This window comes from Coturnix japonica, chromosome 20 (assembly GCF_001577835.2).
Source record: "Coturnix japonica isolate 7356 chromosome 20, Coturnix japonica 2.1, whole genome shotgun sequence".
In the NCBI taxonomy this organism is placed as follows: domain Eukaryota; kingdom Metazoa; phylum Chordata; class Aves; order Galliformes; family Phasianidae; genus Coturnix; species Coturnix japonica.
In genome coordinates this window covers 12,296,073-12,315,531 of record NC_029535.1, presented here as the reverse complement: position 1 = coordinate 12,315,531, position 19,459 = coordinate 12,296,073, and the positions used below count along the sequence as shown (strand labels likewise).

General features: G+C 48.2%; 1 protein-coding gene across 2 annotated transcripts; it reads right to left on the bottom strand.

Annotated features, from left to right (window-relative positions):
- Window positions 1-7,438: 7,438 nt before the first annotated feature.
- LOC107323106 (ubiquitin-conjugating enzyme E2 variant 1) lies at window positions 7,439-17,676 on the bottom strand. Of its 2 annotated transcripts, none has more exons than XM_015881865.1 (4): window positions 17,545-17,676; window positions 11,908-12,056; window positions 9,555-9,680; window positions 7,439-9,189 (listed from the first exon to the last, which is right to left on the bottom strand). In XM_015881865.1, the coding sequence occupies exons 1-4, from the start codon at window positions 17,564-17,566 to the stop codon at window positions 9,043-9,045; spliced, it is 444 nt and encodes a 147-aa protein (XP_015737351.1). In that variant the 5' UTR covers window positions 17,567-17,676; the 3' UTR covers window positions 7,439-9,042. The 2 variants fall into 2 exon arrangements, with proteins under 2 accessions (XP_015737351.1, XP_015737352.1); XM_015881866.1 differs by having other exon boundaries at window positions 17,551-17,657.
- Between the last annotated feature and the right edge of the window lie 1,783 nt (window positions 17,677-19,459).

Here is a 19,459-nt window from a genome sequence, read left to right as displayed (position 1 = left end):
GCTGGCTCCAGCAAGGCTGCGGAGCGCCAGGGATCTGGCATCCCCAGACTCATCAGTCCGTGGGGTAGAATGCCACGGTGGTTGTTTTAAAAGCTGTAATGCGTTCTTGGTAACACATCATGATTTATTCAGTCCTTGTTTGACAGGGTGCCTTTATCAAAAGCTCATGTGAATCCAGGCTGCGTGGCGTGCTCTGGCTGCAGCTCAGCCAGGCTCTGCAGACAGATCAGTGTGGGCTCTGTGGGGCAGTGTGCTTTGTGCCACGCTGCTCCAGGCGTCAGCACCCATGGCTGGAGCACAAGGGAGGTGATCCGATAGAACAAATGTTGTAACATTGATGGGTCTCACTCAGGTGCCCTACATGATGGGGTAGCCGGGGGGTGACAGCCCCAAGTTCCGCCATCATGCCTTATAGAGCCCACATACTGCTGGCCTCACTCCACTTCTCAAGTCTATAAACGGAGGGGAGAGAATCAAAATCAGAGTGTGCTTGAGGAAAAATTCGCCATGGCTGTGGCTGAGTGCGGGTCCTGGCAGAGCAGCGAGGTGTCATCAGCATGTGAGCTTCCCTGTTACTGAAACCACACTTGGTTCCACTTTTATGCCCTTTAAACCACACAGAGCAATTGCAGGGAGCAGAGGCTGGGAGGCACCTGGCAGGTTTCCGTGCACAGCCCCACAAAGTGCTGTCAGCTTTCGGTCCCACTGCTTTGTGGGGTCATTCTTATGGGCACAGACAGATGCAGGAAACCTTAGCCCTGGATTAGGAATGAGCCTTTGGCTTAGAGATATTTATTTGCCTTTTATCGTAATGGGAAAAAATGAAACAGCAGACAGGAGATGAAGAAAAAAATTCAATCTGGGTCAGAATCTCACACGGGCTGGTTCACTTCACAGTTTAAGTAAATAATTCTCATCCCCAAACCCTTCAGGGTCACATAAATGTGCCTCTTTGCATGGAAGAGACTATTTTGATAGAAGCTGGGTGCTTGATGAATTTGCAGCTTTCCCAAACTGGGAAACTTGATTTTTCACAGTGAGATATAAAATCCTATCAATTAATCTAACTTTTATTGCACCTCTGGGGCATGAATGTGATGTTATTTAAACAAATGGTTCCCATTACCTTCAATTATTTTATAAATGTTTTTCAATGATTTACAGGCTTCTATTAAATGGACAATATGCTTCTGTGCTCCTTGAGGGGTAAACAGTGATCTGAGGACTGGGGCTCACTGATCTTTGTTTTTTTCTCCTCTTCCTCTTACCCACACACTGGGCTCTACACACAAGGGGGGGGCACAGCCCAGGTCATGCTGATGGGGCTGCCCCTGACCCACACCACATCACTGAGGTGGGGGACCCTCATCCCTTTGTTTCCACCCCAAAGCCATCCCTGCGCTGTGACAGCCCTAAGCAGAGCTCTGCAGACTGGGTGTTTCCAGCTGCACTGACCTCCCCACATCTCAGAGTGGTGCATCTGGTCCTTGCAGGGCCTTCGTCCCAGGGATTACCTGGGATTTGCAGGATCATTTTGTAATGCACAAATGATACAGTACTCTGCGCACAGGGGAGGGAAGGGGGGACTCCTGTTTTGCTTCTCTTTCTCCCTGCTTGATGCAGAATGCCCCAGAACTCTCCTGCAGGCCCGCACTGGACCAGGACTGTGCACCATTGGGTTGTGAGGAGCCACCAGGCTGCAGCTCACAGCTCAGCCCCACTGGGCTCAGAGCCCTCCAGACCCAGGCACAGGGCTGGTCAGTGCAGGTGGGCAAAGTAGGTCAGATCGTCCCTTCTCAGGTTGGAAGGAACCCATGCTCTGCTGCCAGGAGGAAGCGCTTGTCTTGGTGGGGGTCAAGCAGAGACGTGGCTCCTGTAGTGCTGACCCCAGCCCAGCCCTTATCCATCTCCTGTGCCCTGGTGCTCCCCTGCTAATGCTCAGTGCCACACGTTGACAGGATGGCAATTAAAGTCTGTGCTCTGCTCATTCACTTGAGCCTGTCCACATCTCAGGCAGCCATGGAGATAGGCTCTGTTTACAGAGACTGCTGCCATTTATTATTTTTCAGGGGTGTTGTGAAGAACAGGGAGGGAGAACATCACTGTGGGAAGATAAACCTGGCAGAGGGCAAAGACACATGGCCATAAATCCACAGCCCTGGGTGCACGGAGCTCTGCACTCGTGCTCTGTGCACAGCCAGGAGCTGAGGGAGCACACAGGGACAGACACAGAAGGGACAGAGCTATGTTAGATGGCAAAGCCGAGCTGAGGTGGCAGCGGGCAGCCAGTGCTTTTCTTCCTGCAAGTCAGACCATAGTGTCAGGCACAGGGTGATGTTTTTCTCAGCTGGCCCTGGATATCTGCCTTGAACTGCAGCCATGGGCCTGCTTAGGATGCTGGGTGACCCAAAAGATTATTTTTCTTGGCAAACAATGACTCCCTCCAAGTTGTTACATGACTGAAAATAGCTAATAACATTTTACTTAATTAAACAGTGCAAGGCCTAACAATGTAGATTGTCACTTTTTCCCTTGCATTGTATTGCTACAGCAACCCAGATGGGAATTTTGCATCCATCCCCCAGATGGGGCCATGTGTGCTTGTGAGGACTGTAATGCAAAATGGAATGGAATGCAAAGCCACAGCTCCATGTACACACCAGCCTCAGTTCGGCATCTCCGCACTTGCAGAGCCAATGAACCACAGCTTCACCCCCACCTTCAGCCCCCCAAAGCCTCCATTCTGCTTTCTCTCTGTCATCTCCAGCTTTTTATGCTTTCCTCTAACTTAAACCTATCATATTAATAAAATATATTTACCTGACACCCTGTCTTTTGTTTGCTTAAATCAGGTGATGTTTAGAAGACAAAAGCACTGCATGGAAATGGCTTTCAGGGGCACCAAGGGGAGTCTTGTCTGAAGGGCTGGTGTGGAGTCAGCATGGTGCTGCGATAGCTGTCCTGGGCTCTGAAATCAGATTTCAGTGCAGTGGGAGGGAGCCTTCGTAGTGTTTCTTCACATTTGGGCTGGGGTCTGTTTCTCACAGCAAGGCTACTAAAAACACTCGGACCTGAAATGGTTTCGTTTGTGTCCACGCATTTGCTGTTTATTATTACAAACAAGTGTCTTGAGGGTCATTAAAATAAATTGGAACGAGTAAAAAATGAGTGAGAAGTACAAGGAAACTGAATGACTGAAAACACTCAGTTTCTAGGGCAGAAAGCTCCCACTTGGAGCAATGCCTCAACTTGTGAGACAAAGAGGAAAAACTCCTCTGCTTCCTTTTCAGCCACGCATGTCCTCCTCCCACACAGGGATGCAGGGGATGGAAACAGACAGAGCCAGGTCCCAGTCTGGGCTGGGCAGCTCTGTGCCTGTGCGCACTCCCAAACACTTGACTCCAACCACCCCATGAGGAGACATGCATGTGAATTGCAGGGATGTGTCCCCTGGGGCTGACGGGACCAAGGCTTGTTGCAAAATGCCACTGGGTTTGAGAGCAGCCCAGGTCTTGGAGAAGTGAAGCCCCAAAACTCGATGGAAGTAATGCAAAATTACAAAACCATGACAAGGACACGGGGAGCTGTTCCTTGCACCCCAACAGGACAGCAGCATCTTTCAGAGCTCACGTTTGAATTCACATACGGAACAGAGAATATTTCAGAAGAACTCCTTGTTAGAAACTTTTTTTTTTTTTTGGAAAGATATCTAATAACTAAAACCAAGGCTCTAAACACTGGGTTTAATGCAAACCTCCCCTTCTGACAGGCCCAAACAAGCTGCAAACAAGCTTAAACCGAGTGGACAGGGGCCCTTCAGAAGAAGGAAAGTTGAAAGCAATTTCGGTGCACTTGTGGGGTGAGGGGAAGAGACAGAGGACGCAGGACTGTGTTCTGCTGGGAAGCATGACGACATCCACAGGACGAACACTCGGAGCCTTCTGGCCTAAATTATCTGCTAACGTAAATAATCACATTCCAGGGACCACACTGCTCTGGCGCCACTGGAGCGCGGGGCGGCCCCTGCAGCAGGTGGCAGCCTGCCGGCCCCGCTCCCACCCCGCTCCTGCTGCTGGTCCCAGGAAGCCAGCATCGCTCGTGGTAGTGTGGGAAGTTTTTAATGGTTTGCTCCAGGCAAGGCCTCTAAAATGTTTATATTAATACTTACACGCTGGACAGCCACTCATTGAGTCTCAGCTGGAAAGCAGTCCGAGCAGCTGAAAAACATCTGGCTGCTAACCCCGGACAAGGCATGATCTGGTAGCCCAGGGATTTAAGAGGTCTCTTCGGAGGGAAAGAAGTTTGGCAAATATCTCCCGCAGTTGTTTCTCAAGTCTCAGTCGCTGCCGCAGTGTCAGACAGTTGTTCTTCATCAAGACCCTATTTACACAGCATCCAAGCCTCAGTGATTACAAAAAGCTGTAATTAAGCATTACTCCCAGTTTCCAGGAACACTTCTGAAGGTGTGGGTCTGTGTGTGCGTTTCTCTGACACATGCTCCCCTGTTCTACATGGAGAGAAAGCAGCTGTTTGTCCTTTCACAGCCGTGCTGCTCCCAGCGCTGCCAGCCCTGCCTGCCCCCGGCCCGTCCAGCCCCTGCGCTCACAGCGCATGGACACAGACATGCAGAACCTTCCCTGGGGTCCTCCATCTCGAGTCCACAAACCTCTGCAGATCTGAAGACCAGGATGAGGAAACCTATGAACACACAGACCTACAAAAAGAGCAGGGACAAGGTACAATGGACTCATGCTGGCTCAGAATTTTGCTTCCTTTCTCTTTCTAGAATTCTTGGTTTTCATCTTGGTTAGTTTGCCTTTGGAGAGCATCTTAGCCAAGGATTCATGCAATGTGTCAGTTTCTGCTCACTTAGGAAAACTCTAAGCCACCAGGGAAGCTTTCTTACATTCAAATTAACATGTAAAGAAGGTTATATACTAAGAATATCATCCTAGAACTTTCTTCAACTCCTTTCAGCTCAAGATAGAGCTTGAAGCAGACACGTTTACAGGTACATGCAGAACTGGAACTTCCTTGTTTCACTGTAAGCCAATGCCAGCTTAAAATAAAGCAGTGAATTCACTGTGCTTTTCCTTGATGTAGGAAGCACCGTCCTGGGGATGAAGCACAACCTCAAGTGCCCAGCGGCCAAGTACCACAAACACGAGGTGAGCCACAAACAGCACGACGGCTCTGGGCAGGACACAGCAAGGACTGCTACTGGGAGGAGTGGGGCACATCTGAACACTCCTCACATCGACAGGAAAACCTGAAAAACTCCGGCTTTGCTTCCCCTTTAAAACTGGCACAGCAGCACTGCTCCTCTAATCACATCTAACCACACCTGCCTGGTGCTTTCAGACGGAGCTCTGTATCGCTGTATCACGTTGTTTAGCACCACTAGGATAAAACGCTGGGGCCTGTTCCTGGCCGGGCTGTGCCCAGTCAGAGGCACGGCCACAACCACGGCCGCATCCACGGCCGCACCCAGCTCTACCCGCGCTGCCCCTCATCCCTGCACAAACACAGGCTGAAGCTCAGCCCACGGCTTCACACCCAGCAGCTTAATGGCACCTTTTGGCTTCAAAGTTATTCCACCAACCGTGATGGAAGAAACTTACATTCTAAATCCTAAGCTCCAGGTTAAAGGCCAAAAGGACAGAAAACCATATTTGAGCATGTTCTCCCCATACAAATACACAGAGCTTAATTACATCAGAGCAAGAAGCAAATAAGCTCTTTATTAGCAACTCAGATCTCACTGCACTGGTGGCATTCCCCTAATGGCACAGTAAAAAACAGAACAAAGCAAAGCAAAGCAAAGCAAAACAAAACAAAACAAAACAAAACAAATCAAATCAAAACAAATCCTCGTTCCACAGCCTTTTAAATTATTAATTGATGGACCCACGTTCCCCACGCGCGGATCGAACCTCCCGGCACTCAGCACTGCGCGGCGCTGTGGCGCCCCCTGGCGGCCGATCCGGCACAGCGCAGCGCGGGGTCGGGCAGCGGGTCCGCTGCGCAGGGCCGCCCCCAGCCGACACCCCCAGCCCCCGAGCAGCAGCATTTCGGGGTAACAGGGGTATTTATTATCTCTCACACCTTTACTTCAACAGACACCGGATCGGAGTGCAAACCAAGGTCAGCAGGGACAGCTGAGCGCCCTGCCCTGCACTGCCAGCGGAATACACGCAGGAATACACGCAGGAATACACGCAGTGCCCAGCTCCGTGTGTGCAGCCCGAGCAGCCCGGGTCGGTGCTGGCAGGGATGATGCTCAGCCCCCGCGGAGCTCTGAGGTCGCACACAGCTGACAGAGCCAAAGCACGGGGATCAGTGGCAGCATGAAGACTCCACAGCATCTCAGTCTTATTGAGCTGCTCTTCATGCTGCTCACACTTAGCATGGAACACCACTGCGCCAAAGTGCTCCCGAGTGCACCTCCGACATATGACAATGAACAGTGAAACACTTTTTCTTTCTTTCTTAAAGCATCCCCCCCCCAGCACTGTATCACAAGGACTGCGGATAGCACAGACCCCAGTGAAGCGTGGCCCAGGTGAAAGCAGGACACACCAACCTGTGCACCCTGCGACGCACATCTGACCGTTCTGGAGTTTCAAACCAGCACCTGCAGTTTGAAGGTGGGGAAGCACCAACCAGGCACCAACCAGCCCGTCCTGAGCAGCACACGGACACTCCCAGCAGGGAGTAAAGCAGAGCTGTACAAGAACTGCTCCACAATGACCAAGTATTTTCCCGGTTCCCATTTAACACCTTTAGATACAGAGCTACTTCAAACACACACAGTGCTGACACAGTGTTAGTCTCCCTGTCGTCACAGATGCCCTCTGGGTTATGACCAGCACAGACCAGAGGACAGCAGGAGTTTCACACATGCAGCTCATTCCGTTTCCTGTCCCCAGACCCAGAAATCTGTTTCATCACAACACTGAACACACAACTGGGTCCTTCTGGTAATCTTCATTAGTGGAGGCAATTTGCACCCAGAAAAGCCCAAATTGTGCAGCTCCAACTTCATCCAGGTTTGCAGAGGTTTGCTTTTCACAGTTCACCAGCTGAGAAGAACCAGGTGAACCTTCAGGCTGTGAAGTTCTTCATTAACTCGGCAATGCTGCATGCAACCACACGTGGATTTGACTTCCTCAGCATTAGGGCACTGCAGTACCGGCACTCCAGGCAGCTCCTCAGCACCACTGGCATCGCCACTGACAGCTCTACACAGCTCTGTCCGAGGGCTAAATTAAAACTAAAGCTTCTTGGCACAGCAGCAGCAGCAGCTGGATAAAGACAATTGCCTTTCACCACCAGTTTCCATGCTGTTAACTAAGTGTGATCTGTAGGAAGATACTTCCAACAAATCAAAAATTCCATAGGGGATCAAAATCTAAACATAAATACAATTAAAGCCTTCTAATATTAATGCACACTTTTTATTATATTAAAATCAGGCAATGGTCTGATACAATAAAAAGGCTGCTTATGGAATACTGTTATGTTAAACCTTAATTACAGAGGATGTTAAATCCTTACAACTAATATTTTCCTCAAAAGAGTTAATGGAAACATTGTTGTTCACTGACTTGATAGCTGCTGCTTTAAAATGGAGTTTTATTTTCTTTTTTTCTTTTTCTTTTTTTCTTTTTTTACACAAACACTTGATCTTTTCATAAAATTCCAGACACACTAGGTTGGCTGCATGTAAGCTTGCATCCACACTGCAGTTAGTGGTCCAACAGTAAAACAGAAAAGGCAGCAATTTGCCAGGATGCAAAGCCAATACTGGTCCTCACTCTGCACCACTTCCCCGGATCTTCACCAGGGCGTTTCCTCTTCCAAGACTCAGAGAATCCTGATGGAATCTACGCTGACTCAATTTGTCTGTCAGACCCTCAGAAGCGCCAACCTGGGTGCTGCACTCAGTTAGTCAACATTCCCGGGTCATTCCAAAGCACCAGAAATACAGCTACTCAGATTGGAGTGTGTGTTTTGAACCTACGTGCAGCCTGGCAGCAGATTTTGGTCATCCTGGTATATTACTGCTCTTTTCATCATGTCAAAAGCCTATCTAACATCAGCCGCAGCCAGCTGGGTGGTGTGGCAGCAGAGCCAGAGGGACAGGGAACATCCACGTTTGCGATCAGAATGGATACTCTTGATTCCCAGGCTGGTGAAGACTATATTTGTTGCAAAACCAAAACGATAAGCAGGAGGGAATAGGTCAAGTTATTGCCCCAGTGCTTACCCCTGCCATCCAAGGGTGAGAAGAGACATAGAGAGGGGCAAAAAGAAAGCAGCATCCCTGCTAAAAAGAGGGGAAGAGGGAAGAGATTAAAAGAACCCCGAATCTCTCACCCAATGCTCACATTACTGGTGAGGGAGATCAGGAAGAGGAATACAATCTATGCCTTGGCCAGAGGAAAGGAGGAAAGCTCGCCCCAGATTACCATGGCATGAAAAAAAAATATAAAACCAAAAAAGACTACAGTCACATTCAGCCTTTACTAGAGATAGCACAAAGGGAGGGATGACGGAGGTTAGCACACATCCCCATTAGTAGTCCATAAAGCCCAGTGTCGTACTGGAAAGAAAACCTTTGTGCCTATTCTAATAAACAGCCCTGAGCTTCAACTCTATTGCAAAAGACAGAAAAAGAAAATAAACAACAAAACAATCCTGGCCAGACACACAGCAAGGTGATTGTGGGATGTATGCTTCACAGTTAAGTTAGATGTGCCACACTGGTCTTGACAGTAATAAATTTAAATCAACTCTTCCTGATACCAGAAGTTCAGCTATGTGGACAGTGGTTACACAACAGGATTATTTGTTATAGCACAACTTATATTTCAAATGAAAAAAAAATTAGTATCATTTACAGTATCTCAAGAAAAATCTCCTCTGAATGGGAACTTCCTTTCCAGTATTTTGAGGTCTACAAGATGCATCTAGAAAATTTACTACTGTGGAAAATGAAGACAGCTTAAATTGAATAAGGGGGCATGATTATTTTTTTAATTAATTGCTGTAACATTGTCCTTCAGGTGGCTGAGGAAGTTTCATATTTTCTTTAGACATCATTAGACGCCGAAGCTCTTGCAGAACAACTTTGATGCTAAAAGAATTCTGCCATTTTGCTAGGACTGATATGGCTCTGGGGTCCACCTAGAACAGACAAAAACACCATTCCTGTCACAATCAGAACTGTCAATAACTCCCACACACACCCTCCAGCCAAAGATCTTTTAAGAAGTCTCAGTGGAAGAAACCAAAGAAGGCAAAAGCAAGCAGGTGGCTTTCCTGAAAGCATGATTAATCCATGCAGAACTATTTGCAAGCTGCAAATGTACAAGAAAAGTACATTTTGATTCCAGAATTCTCTCAGTTTGTACAGTTCCCTCCTACTCCCCTCTTCTACTCCAAGAAATGGTACGAGCAAACAAAAAGTACTAAAGCAAACTGCAAATAAAAAGCATTCATTAGAAGCTGCACGTGAAAACCATGTAAAATAGTAAAAAACAAAAACTTACCATTCCATTGGAATTATTTATTCCATTCATATTAATTTTAGTTACAAATCTAACTGTAGGAGGTGCTTCTGGATATTTAGGTCCACACTCTACTTTCAGACTGTATATTCTGTTTTCATAAATTGTCTGGGGGAAAAAAAAGCAGGAAGGGGGAACAATTATATCAGGCAGTTCAACAAACACTTGGTTAAAACAGTGGTTATTTCAGGAACACAAACCACTAAACAGAAGGTCAGCTGCTTCCATTCTGTGCTGCCTCCCCCTGTTTTGGGTTCATTTTACAATATTTGAGCACTAAATGCTGCTCTTCTGCATATTAAATTCTACTATTTTTTTAAGCACACATTGAATTTTCACATAAAGAATGAAGTTGGCATTGCTTCCTGTTCACTCCCTGAAAAAGTTTTTCTTATCACCATATAGTTTAGTTTTCTGCTCTTCAACCAATCTTTATAAATCAGTTCTGTTTTTATCAATTCACTAATCACAGGCATGATCTTGAAATCAAAGCTATAGCTTTAGTGTAGAGAGCCATCTGAAGTTGGCTGGTCCTAAAGCTTCACTTAAAAACTTTCTTTGGTCAATCGTCAACCCAATGCATGAGCTCCCTGAAAAGTGAATGCTCCAAAATCTAGTACATTTAAAGTACACAGGTTGCTCCGAAAGTAATGTCTCCTATTTATTTCCACAGAATCTACCACAGATACACAGAGCACAATAACATTATTTGATAGAGCAAATTCTCAGCTATAAAACATTGTTTTTCAACACAGTCACCACCATTAGCTGATTCATGCAGATGAGCTGATCAAGGCACTCTTCATCTTGTTGTATGACAGCTGTGCAAGGTCACCTGGAACACGGCTTGTCCTTCACGCTGCTATTGACAATGCAGAAAGGCACCAGCATGACTGCACCAATATCCACTGCCTGGTCTCCATATAGGTTCAGCAATCATCAATGAATGTCAATGGGTGCCATTTTTTCTGTTCTGCCCCTTTGTTCCATACTTCTATGTCAGACACCACTCTGTCAGGCTGCCCCTCTGCTGCCAGCTGTCACACAGCAACAAAATGGAACAGGACATTGGTGGGAAGGTTCAGCCCCTACTGCCACACCAGCAACATCCGCCTCTGACATCACAGGCCAACATCATAAAACAGGAGGCATTACTTTTGGAGCAACCCTTCTACATCCTGATTCCAAACAGCAACAACATTGTTCCAGAGACTGGGGGACAGTTACCTGACTCAGCCTGGACTGTCCCAGTCTCCTAACAGAACCATGTGAGCTCTATGCACAGAGCAATTAACACACCAAAGTCTGCAGCTTTTTATGGCCCTTGCATATAACCACATCGCATTAAGACTAGTGAACAGAAAGTCTTCACCATGCACAGGCCTAGAGCCAGACCAAGTCAAAGTTCTGACAGCACCCCTGTTATTGAATAGCTTGTATAAGCAAGAGGAATGACTGGTTGCAAAACCATCTGCACTGAGCCTGGGGAGGAGCAGTATGCTTCCATGTAAGGTAGCAGGGACAGCCCAGAGCAGCAGCCTGGACCCAGCTCAGCACAGCAGTTCATTTTCCCTGCAGTACACCCAGCACCAGATTCCTCCACCTGCCACAAGCGCGACTGTTTTCTGCTCAGAGGAAAACAGGATTTTTTGACTTTTTCCCAAAGTCAGCATTTCTCACATTCTATTAAAAAAAAAAAAAAAAAAAGGTAATAACATGACTGTGTAAAACAGATGTAAAAGCAGAGGAACCTCCTCACAAATAGGAATGTCTGAAAGCTCCCAGCAGGCCGTGGCTTTCAAACAATTACCTCAACTCAGGAATGGAAGAAATAACAATAAAAACTGGAATTCCTAAGTGTGTCAGAAAGACAAAAGAGGCACAGCTGAATAATTCTTTCGTGCTAGTCCTCTAGCCCTGGTTAGCAGTACGACATGAGCTGCAGATTTCTATCATTGCTGACAAGACAACATAGGCCTAGTTGCACATTTCAGTGAAGGATTTTAAACCTTACTGTATTCAAGAGCAGAGAATACTAGAATCCTGGAATCTCAAAAGTTAGGTCTTAATGGATCTGTAAATACAAAGCAGACATGCGACAGAACTAACCAGAGATGGGTACTAAAAGTGTTCCAGATCGTAAGCAAAAAGACATAGAGATACATGAAATCCATTAGTGTACATAAGTTGATCTTTCAACATAAGTCGTTTACTGAAGAGTTTTTCCACTCATTTGTGGTTTTTTTTTTTTTTTTATTTCAGTGCTTAGATTAAGAGAAGAGGAAGAAAAAACGAAGTAGCATTGGTATTTTAATATTTAAAAGTGGATGCTTACCCTCGGTGGCCCAATAATCATGCCTGTCCACCTGGTGAGTGTCATATCTTCATCATCTTCAAGGCCCCAGCTTACTGTACCATCACCTACTCCCTTCTGCCCTTCTTCAAGTTCTTCCAACAGACGAAAATTACGAGGAACTTTTACTCCTAAAAAACAATCAGAACAATACGTTAAATAAAAATGTTAAAACACCTCCATTTCTCAGCAGCATACAAACAGCCTTCTACGTAGAATGGAGATTTCAAGTGATACCAAATATGCCAAAAGTCTGACAGGCCAGATATTAGGGCAGGCAGCAAAATGAAAGGAAACTTCTCCATCCACTCAGAGACACACACAGTATTACAGAGCTCTATGAGCTCTTGTTTAAATGATGTGCAGCATAAAAATGTACAAGATCCTACAAAATGAGCAGGGTCAAGTCCCAAGTGCAATAATGGAAAATCCTAACGAACGCTCTTCATCATCACTGATGCAGCACATCAGCAAAAGAATCCCAAGTGAGCCCAGTGGACCTGTCCTAAGGCGTCACCTCATCCAGCGTTCACAGCACGCTGCACACAGAGGATGTCAGAAAGAAACCAATACAGAGCTCTGAGAACCATCCAGAGCTCCCTGAAAACATGGGCAGCCATGGGCAGAGGGCCTAAAGCTCTGTAAAATGCAGCAGTTCTTAAAGTCTGGTGGCTCTGGTGTTCTTAAAATTGCTTCAAAGTATATTAATGGCCTACAGAAACTAAATGTCGAAGTCACTCTTGCTCCCAGAATTATAGCTGCCACAATTTCATTCACTACAAAAAAAAAAAAAGCAAGTTACAGAAGGAATTAGTTTATTGGCCAGTTTGGTACCACATCCCCAATAATCAAATTTCAGAATACTCTGGGTAAACAGGATTTAGTGACACAGCTGTAGAGAGGAGCCCAGAGCCAGCTGAGAGGTATCCACCGTCCCATCAGAGCAGCACCAAATGCAGGAGGGGCTGCAAGGCACAGTGCAGTGCATCTCCACGCTGGATCGTGCTGTGACTGACTGCTGAGCAATACAAACCTTCAGCTGTGAAAGGAAATGAGTCAGTGAGGCTGTGAAGCCATCACCATGAGGCTGATCCCAAACCCTGAGCAGGAATAGGACCTCTGTGAGACGGATGTCATCTCTCTAGCACAAAACCTCCAAATCACGATGCAGCTTGTGGGCCTTCAGCATGGGAAGGTCCAAGTGTGCTCCTCACAACTGGGCTACGCAGATCAGACATCCCATCCTAACTGGAATCCACAGAGATAGATACCACCTGCACATGCTGCTGCTCTGCAGGACCTTCACTGAGCGTACCATGCCACCAAACCACATTTCCCTGGGCAAAACTACTGTGATGCCCAGCAAATGTGATCTGAGCCTCTCCCTGTCAGCGCTCACTAAAACTGTCTCATATTCACCAGTGGTGTGAAGGAAACTTGCTGAAGCTGAGTGAGACCAAAATCACAACCAAGGAGGAATCAGTGCCATGGTGGCCGCACCACGTGCTTTAAGGAAAGCAGACGCAGGCCATACATAAAGAAGAAACCCACAGATATTGCCTACCTGCCCCTTCTCTGAGCACCAAGCATGCTGCTCAATGATAGAGGCAGGAATCCTGCATGAAAAAATTATGTGATCATGTAATTAAAGATTTCATCATCTGGCGAGGCCATAATTAGACCAATGGGCAGCTTTACTGCTAAGCACAGCTAGGCAAAGCTTTGCAATGCTACAGCAAGAGAAAGCAGCTTGACCTCGGGGCTCCCTCAGGGCACGGCTCCTCAGATGCAGCACACATCACACATCTGACTGCCTGAATCACAGCCACCCAATGCAAACTGCATTTCTGAGGTCCCTGACAGGCCCAAGGTCTGCAGAGCGCTCACTGCTCACTTCTCGCACTGGCTCCTATTACACAGAAAAAGTGAACAGAAATGGTTGTTAGTTCCACAGCAATTGCTTTCCAGTGAGCACTGCAGGAGCATGAGCAAATGACCCGTCCTTACACAAGGCAGAGGAATGGGTTGGATGCAGGCTACCACATCCTGCTGATCCACAGCACCTGGGCAGGACTGCCACTGCTGACTGTACACAAACATACCACCGTGCTTTTGTCCAGAATTCCTGGAAAGTGACTTGAATTGTTCCACACACCAACACTGTGTGTCAGGCAGGGCAGGGGAATGCCCTGCTCCACCCCATCACCTCCCGCAGTGCTCACGGTGCAGCAGTGAAGGTCTCCCAGGCAGTTCCCAAACCAACCTGTTTTCCTGAGAGTTCTTTGTGTAACACAAGAAAACCTCAGTAAAGTCACAGGTAATTAAAAATTAATAAAAAAATACTTCCAGCTATGCATTCTCATAGAGCCTTTGCTATGACTCAAGAAGACTCCCGTGCAGTGGGAGTGTTTATGGCATAAACACACAATTCCACACAGGTAATGGTTTCACTTGCAGTTTCCTTGATCTTGCAGAAATGCTCCCAGAAACACAACAGGAGAAGCATTACAGAGCAAAAGAGAATATTTACTATCATTCAGAAGAACAAACCTATGAAAGCCGAGCCACATAACTGCACTAGTAAGGAAAACATTCAAACCACACAGGTTTGGACAGTGTCTAAGAAGTTCATGTTTAGTAAATTTGCATACAGGAAGCCTCAAATCCAGACAGTAATTCAGTAACCAGTTCATTAAATATTTTTACAGGAAATCTCAGAATAACACTGAATAACAGGGGAAGTTTTGCAGAAAGTCAAGACATGAATTTTGCTGAACTTAAAGTTGCAGTTAAGGAGCTGCTGGGTTCTAGGTGACATTCTCTTCAGCCTTTGTTTCCAAAACTTCCAGTGCTGCGGCGTGGATGGCACCAATGAGTGTTAGGAACCAGAGCTGTTGGCTGGACTGTGAGCCACAGGCTGGGCCAGCTCAGTCACACTGGGACCAGGAGCCTATGGCCGCCAGAACACACTGCAGTTCTGCACCAGGGAAACAGAATTATTCCTGGAAGATAGTTAAATGCAGCTGGAGTTTGTAACGCCCTTAAAGCACTCTGAGATTCGCCTTTTGTCCCTGTGGAGCCTGGCTGCATCTCTCCTAGATCCCATTTAAGGGCTGACTGCCACTAAGGAAGGATCTCCTTCTCTGGAGATTGCTCCTTTGTGGAGTTTACTGCAAGCCTTCAATATTGGTGAGCATTTCCATTTATTATAGATTATCTTTCCATCACGATAATCTTTCTTAACGAAACATCTGTTTAAACCTCTGTTTACCTATTGATTGTACAACTGAATAACCGTACAGTGCCACAGTGCAAACAGCACAGTGAGAGCAGTGAAATGAAGTGGGCAATACTCCTGAGAGTGGATGCTCCTGAATGCTCCTCCTCAGCACGAGCAGGAAGAAATAAAGGCCCCACAAAAAATGTCAGTGAATCTCTTTCCTTTCTACAATGAAATCTTGAGGATTAAAGCACAAATATTTCATAGAGAACAGCTTAGCAAAGGGCACTGAAAATGCTCTTCACTAGTGTTGGAGTTTAGCAGACAGCTAAGCACCTCCCTCCACCCCAGTAGGATGGGGGAGAAAATTAGGAGAAAATGTAGTAGAACTTGTGGGTTAAGATAAAACTATTTACTGAGAAAAAGACAAGCAGCAGAAGAGAGCGTGATGAACTCCCAGCCCCTTCTAAACTCCTTCTGCTTGATGTTGTATGGTATGGAATATCCCTTTGGCAGGTGTAAGTCAGCTGTCCTGATTCTGTTCCCTCCCAGCTCCTTGGAGCCTTGGCTCTGCACAGCACTGCTTAGCAGCAATTATCAACATCACTGTGCTATCAATGTTTTTCTTCTCCTCGAACCAAAACATGGCATCATACCCAACATTCTGAAGGGAACAATTCTGTTCCAGCTGAAACTAAGACAACTCGCCAGGAGATCTTAAAAGAATTGCTGTAGGTTTCTTTATACAGGAAACCCCAGATTCTACTGGTGCTGTCAGGAACACTATATTGCTCTCTGTTTCAAAAAGGACAATCTCCAGCCATACTTTACTGGTGCACCCAGACAGAACAGGTTGGTGGTAGGTACAGCAGTCTGGGATTCACGGCTGGACAACGCTCCCATCAGCGCAAACCACTGGTCTGTATGCAAAAGTTCCTCAGTCCCAACCATGGGGCTTACTGCAGAAGTTCTGTTTCAGCAGCATGGCTTTTTTTGACACATACTGTTTTGCACTATTTCCTCTTGCCAGCAGCACTAAAACAAACAGGACCTCAAGAGCAGCTAAGTGCAGTGCTTGTCTGATGCTCATGTTTTAGAGGCAAGGAGCTGAGCACCTGCCTGCCATCTCCCTGACTCTGCACTGCTTCCAACACTGAAGGCCAGGGACGGTTCAGGAGAATATGAGGTAATGCAGCCATCCAAAGGCACAGCGTGGCTGATGGACAATGGCTACTGACACACAGCTCATCCCAACAGCACAAAGGAGCTGTGCAGGACTGGCCCCAGACTCAGTCACTGCAGTTTGGATCTCCATCTTCCTGCCCCTCTCCTGGACCACACAGACAATAACTCATGAAGCTGCACTGGCTTAAAAGCAGCAGTCACTGGCCTTGCTCTTCCAGACACATACAAAATAAAGTGAGCAGACCGACAGGATTACAGGAGCAGAGAAGTGAGATAATGTGGTAGTGGAAATGTGCTCTGTCCATAGGCTTTACCCAGGTGCTCCACAGCTCACAGCCACCTGCTTCCAAGCAGAGAACCTTCTTATGAACTTGATAACTACTTATTAACTGCATTAATTAATTAACTGCACTGTGACATTTATTCTTGAAGGCCGGAAAGCCACCAGCAGGAACCTATCTGTAAGGAAGGTACCTCTAGATATTTCTGCTGTACCTCCAGTGCAGCCCTTGGATGTTCCCACATTTATCACCAGAGGATGCGATCTGAGCACGGCGCTGTCAGGGCACACTGGACACTGGTTACAAGAGCAGGTAGGTGAGACTGGCAAACAGGAATGAAACCACATTATTTGGTCTGCACAGGTCAGCCAGAAGGGATCAGCAGGAAAAGATACACTGAGGTCTGGTTACTGCTATGTAGTGTAACGTGAACGATAGCCATAGGGGGCCGTTCAACCATTCATAGCAGGTGCAGAACGAGGCAGGAAATCGCCGTTCAACTTCCTGAGCCCTTCGGAAGCGGCTCCTCGGGCCTGTGCTCCCCGGCAGCCGCCGCCCAGCGCCGCGTTCCGCCCGCAGCCCGTAGCACTGCGGCGGGGCCGGGACTCACTGCGGGCTGGGGGCGGCCGGGAGCGGCCTGTGCTCGGCGGTGCCTCCGCCCGGGTCGTTCCGCGGCTCCCGTGCCCGAGTCCCGCCCAGCCGCATCCCTCGGCCCTCGGCCCTCGGCCCACCCAGCCCACCCGCCCCCCGGCCGGGCACCGCGCCGCGCCCCTCGGCCCAGTCCCCGCCGCCGCCCCCTCGCTCCGTTCCCTTCTCCGCAGCCCTGGCCGCTCTGTCGCCGCCTCCCGGCCCGGCCCCGCCGCCCGCTGCCCCGCGGAGAGGGGCGGCCCCTCCCAGCGCCCCCGGCCCAGCCCGGCCCCGCCGCCCGCTCACCCGCACCCGTGGTGGCCGCCATCTTGCGCCGCTGCCGCCGGACCCGCCCCCCAACGCCGCGTCAGCGCAACGCGGGAAGTGAGGCCTCGCGGGGCGGGCGGGCGCGCTAAAGACGAGGCGAGAAAGAGGAGAGCTCTGTGGTGCACGCCGGAAGTCGCCCGAACTTCGCCGCGCGGGCGGGCACAATCGAGGTTAGCGGCGTTCTCTGTTGGGCTGGGGGGGCTCGAGCTGTTCGTGCCCCCCGAGGGCGGCAGCCGGCTCGTGTCCGGGACAGCAGAGCCCTGGATCCTCCAGGGAAGCCTGAAACACGGGCATGCTTTCAAACATTTAACGTCCTATAAAACTCCAGTGCAATTAATAATGGCCAAACCACGTTCATTATGGTCGGAACGCAGGCAGCATTTAACTCCTAATGCTCTTAAATTACCCAGTCACTTGGTAATAATCTGGTGTTGTTTATGTATTTGCTTCCCAAACGTCTTCAGCTAAGGAAAGTACCAGAGTGGTGCAACATTTCCTTTCCTTTGCTGCCATTCTCTCGTTGCCGTGAAGCACTGGCAGCAATCCGTGCTGTGTGTTCTGTGCAGACCCACAGTGAGCGCAGCCGAAGGAAGCAGCCAGCAGCACGCAATGCCCGCCCGTCTGCAGCAGGAAAGACACAGCACACACGGGTGTCCCCGCTTTGCTCCTGAAGGTTGGGACTATGCAGAAATGGAATCGAAAACAGGCGCTGCCAGATGGGACCTGACAGCAGATGGACCTAGAGGGCTGTGCTTCAGCGGCAGCATTTTGCTTTGCCTCTGTCTAGCCAGTACAGTAAAAAACAAACAAAGAAACCTGGGAGGAAATGAATTAATAAATTCTGCTTTGTCTTGCACTACATATCCCCAGATATTGTCCTGAGACATCGCATGGACATCTCACAGAAATTATTAGAAGATTTAGAGGCTCATGACTGCCATTCAAACCCTCATCCTGCTGTATCAACCCCACAGCGCACAGCTACAGCACCATTTCTACCAGCTATTCACTGATGCTGCTTTAAAAACAGCAATGCCAGTCTTGCTGCTGGTCAGACTACAGCTGAAGCCTAACGCTGCATTTCAGAGGCAGCCGAGAGCAGCACGGGAAACGAGCAGGGCAGAAGCTGGGTGGCACAACTGCTCGGCAAAGCTGACCTGGAGCTGGGGGTGCAGATGCCAGGAGCTCCCGTTGGAACTGCTGCAGTTCTGGGGCAAGGTGGGTGCTCAGTGCAACCCCACTGTTGCAGCCCCCTTCCCCTCTGCACCAGGTTTGGGAGGGGATAACAGGTATGGGCACCTCAGGACAGCCCAAACCTCCTATTTTAGAACTGCTCCAGGCGGGATCAAGGCAGCGTTTTGCTGCTGCTGCTGGAGGCTGTTCTGCACCTCCTGCTGCCGTTCTGGGAGCCCCAGGGAGCAGAGGGTCACCCGCATCTTTTAGAGAAGTGACAGGGGGAAACTAAGTGGCCTCAGCAAGTGTCAGTCACAATGAAGCCCAGGCCCACGCTGGAGCTTAAGAGGGGCTGGTTCTGTTTTAGCTCTAATCTGTTCCTAATCAACTTAAGGCAAATTCATCTTAAGCCAGATTTACATCTGTTGAAAAGGATCCACGTAGCTTTTTGCTTCAGAATCGCTATGTGGATTTGACAGAAGCACCCACTGCTTTAAGAAGATGAAGGAGTTCTGGAATCCAGCAGAAAGACCAGAACCAAGCCAGCATTCATTAACACTGCTAGGGATTCTGCTTGACTCAACTCCAGGGAGCTGAGCAGAAGGGAAGGGAGTAGGACAGGAGAGAGAGAAAACTGAGGACTACAAAGCTGTTAGAATATGAATTACTGGAGCCTCAGAGCAGAAGGAGACATGAATTTAGGTTTTTGTCAAGATGGAAG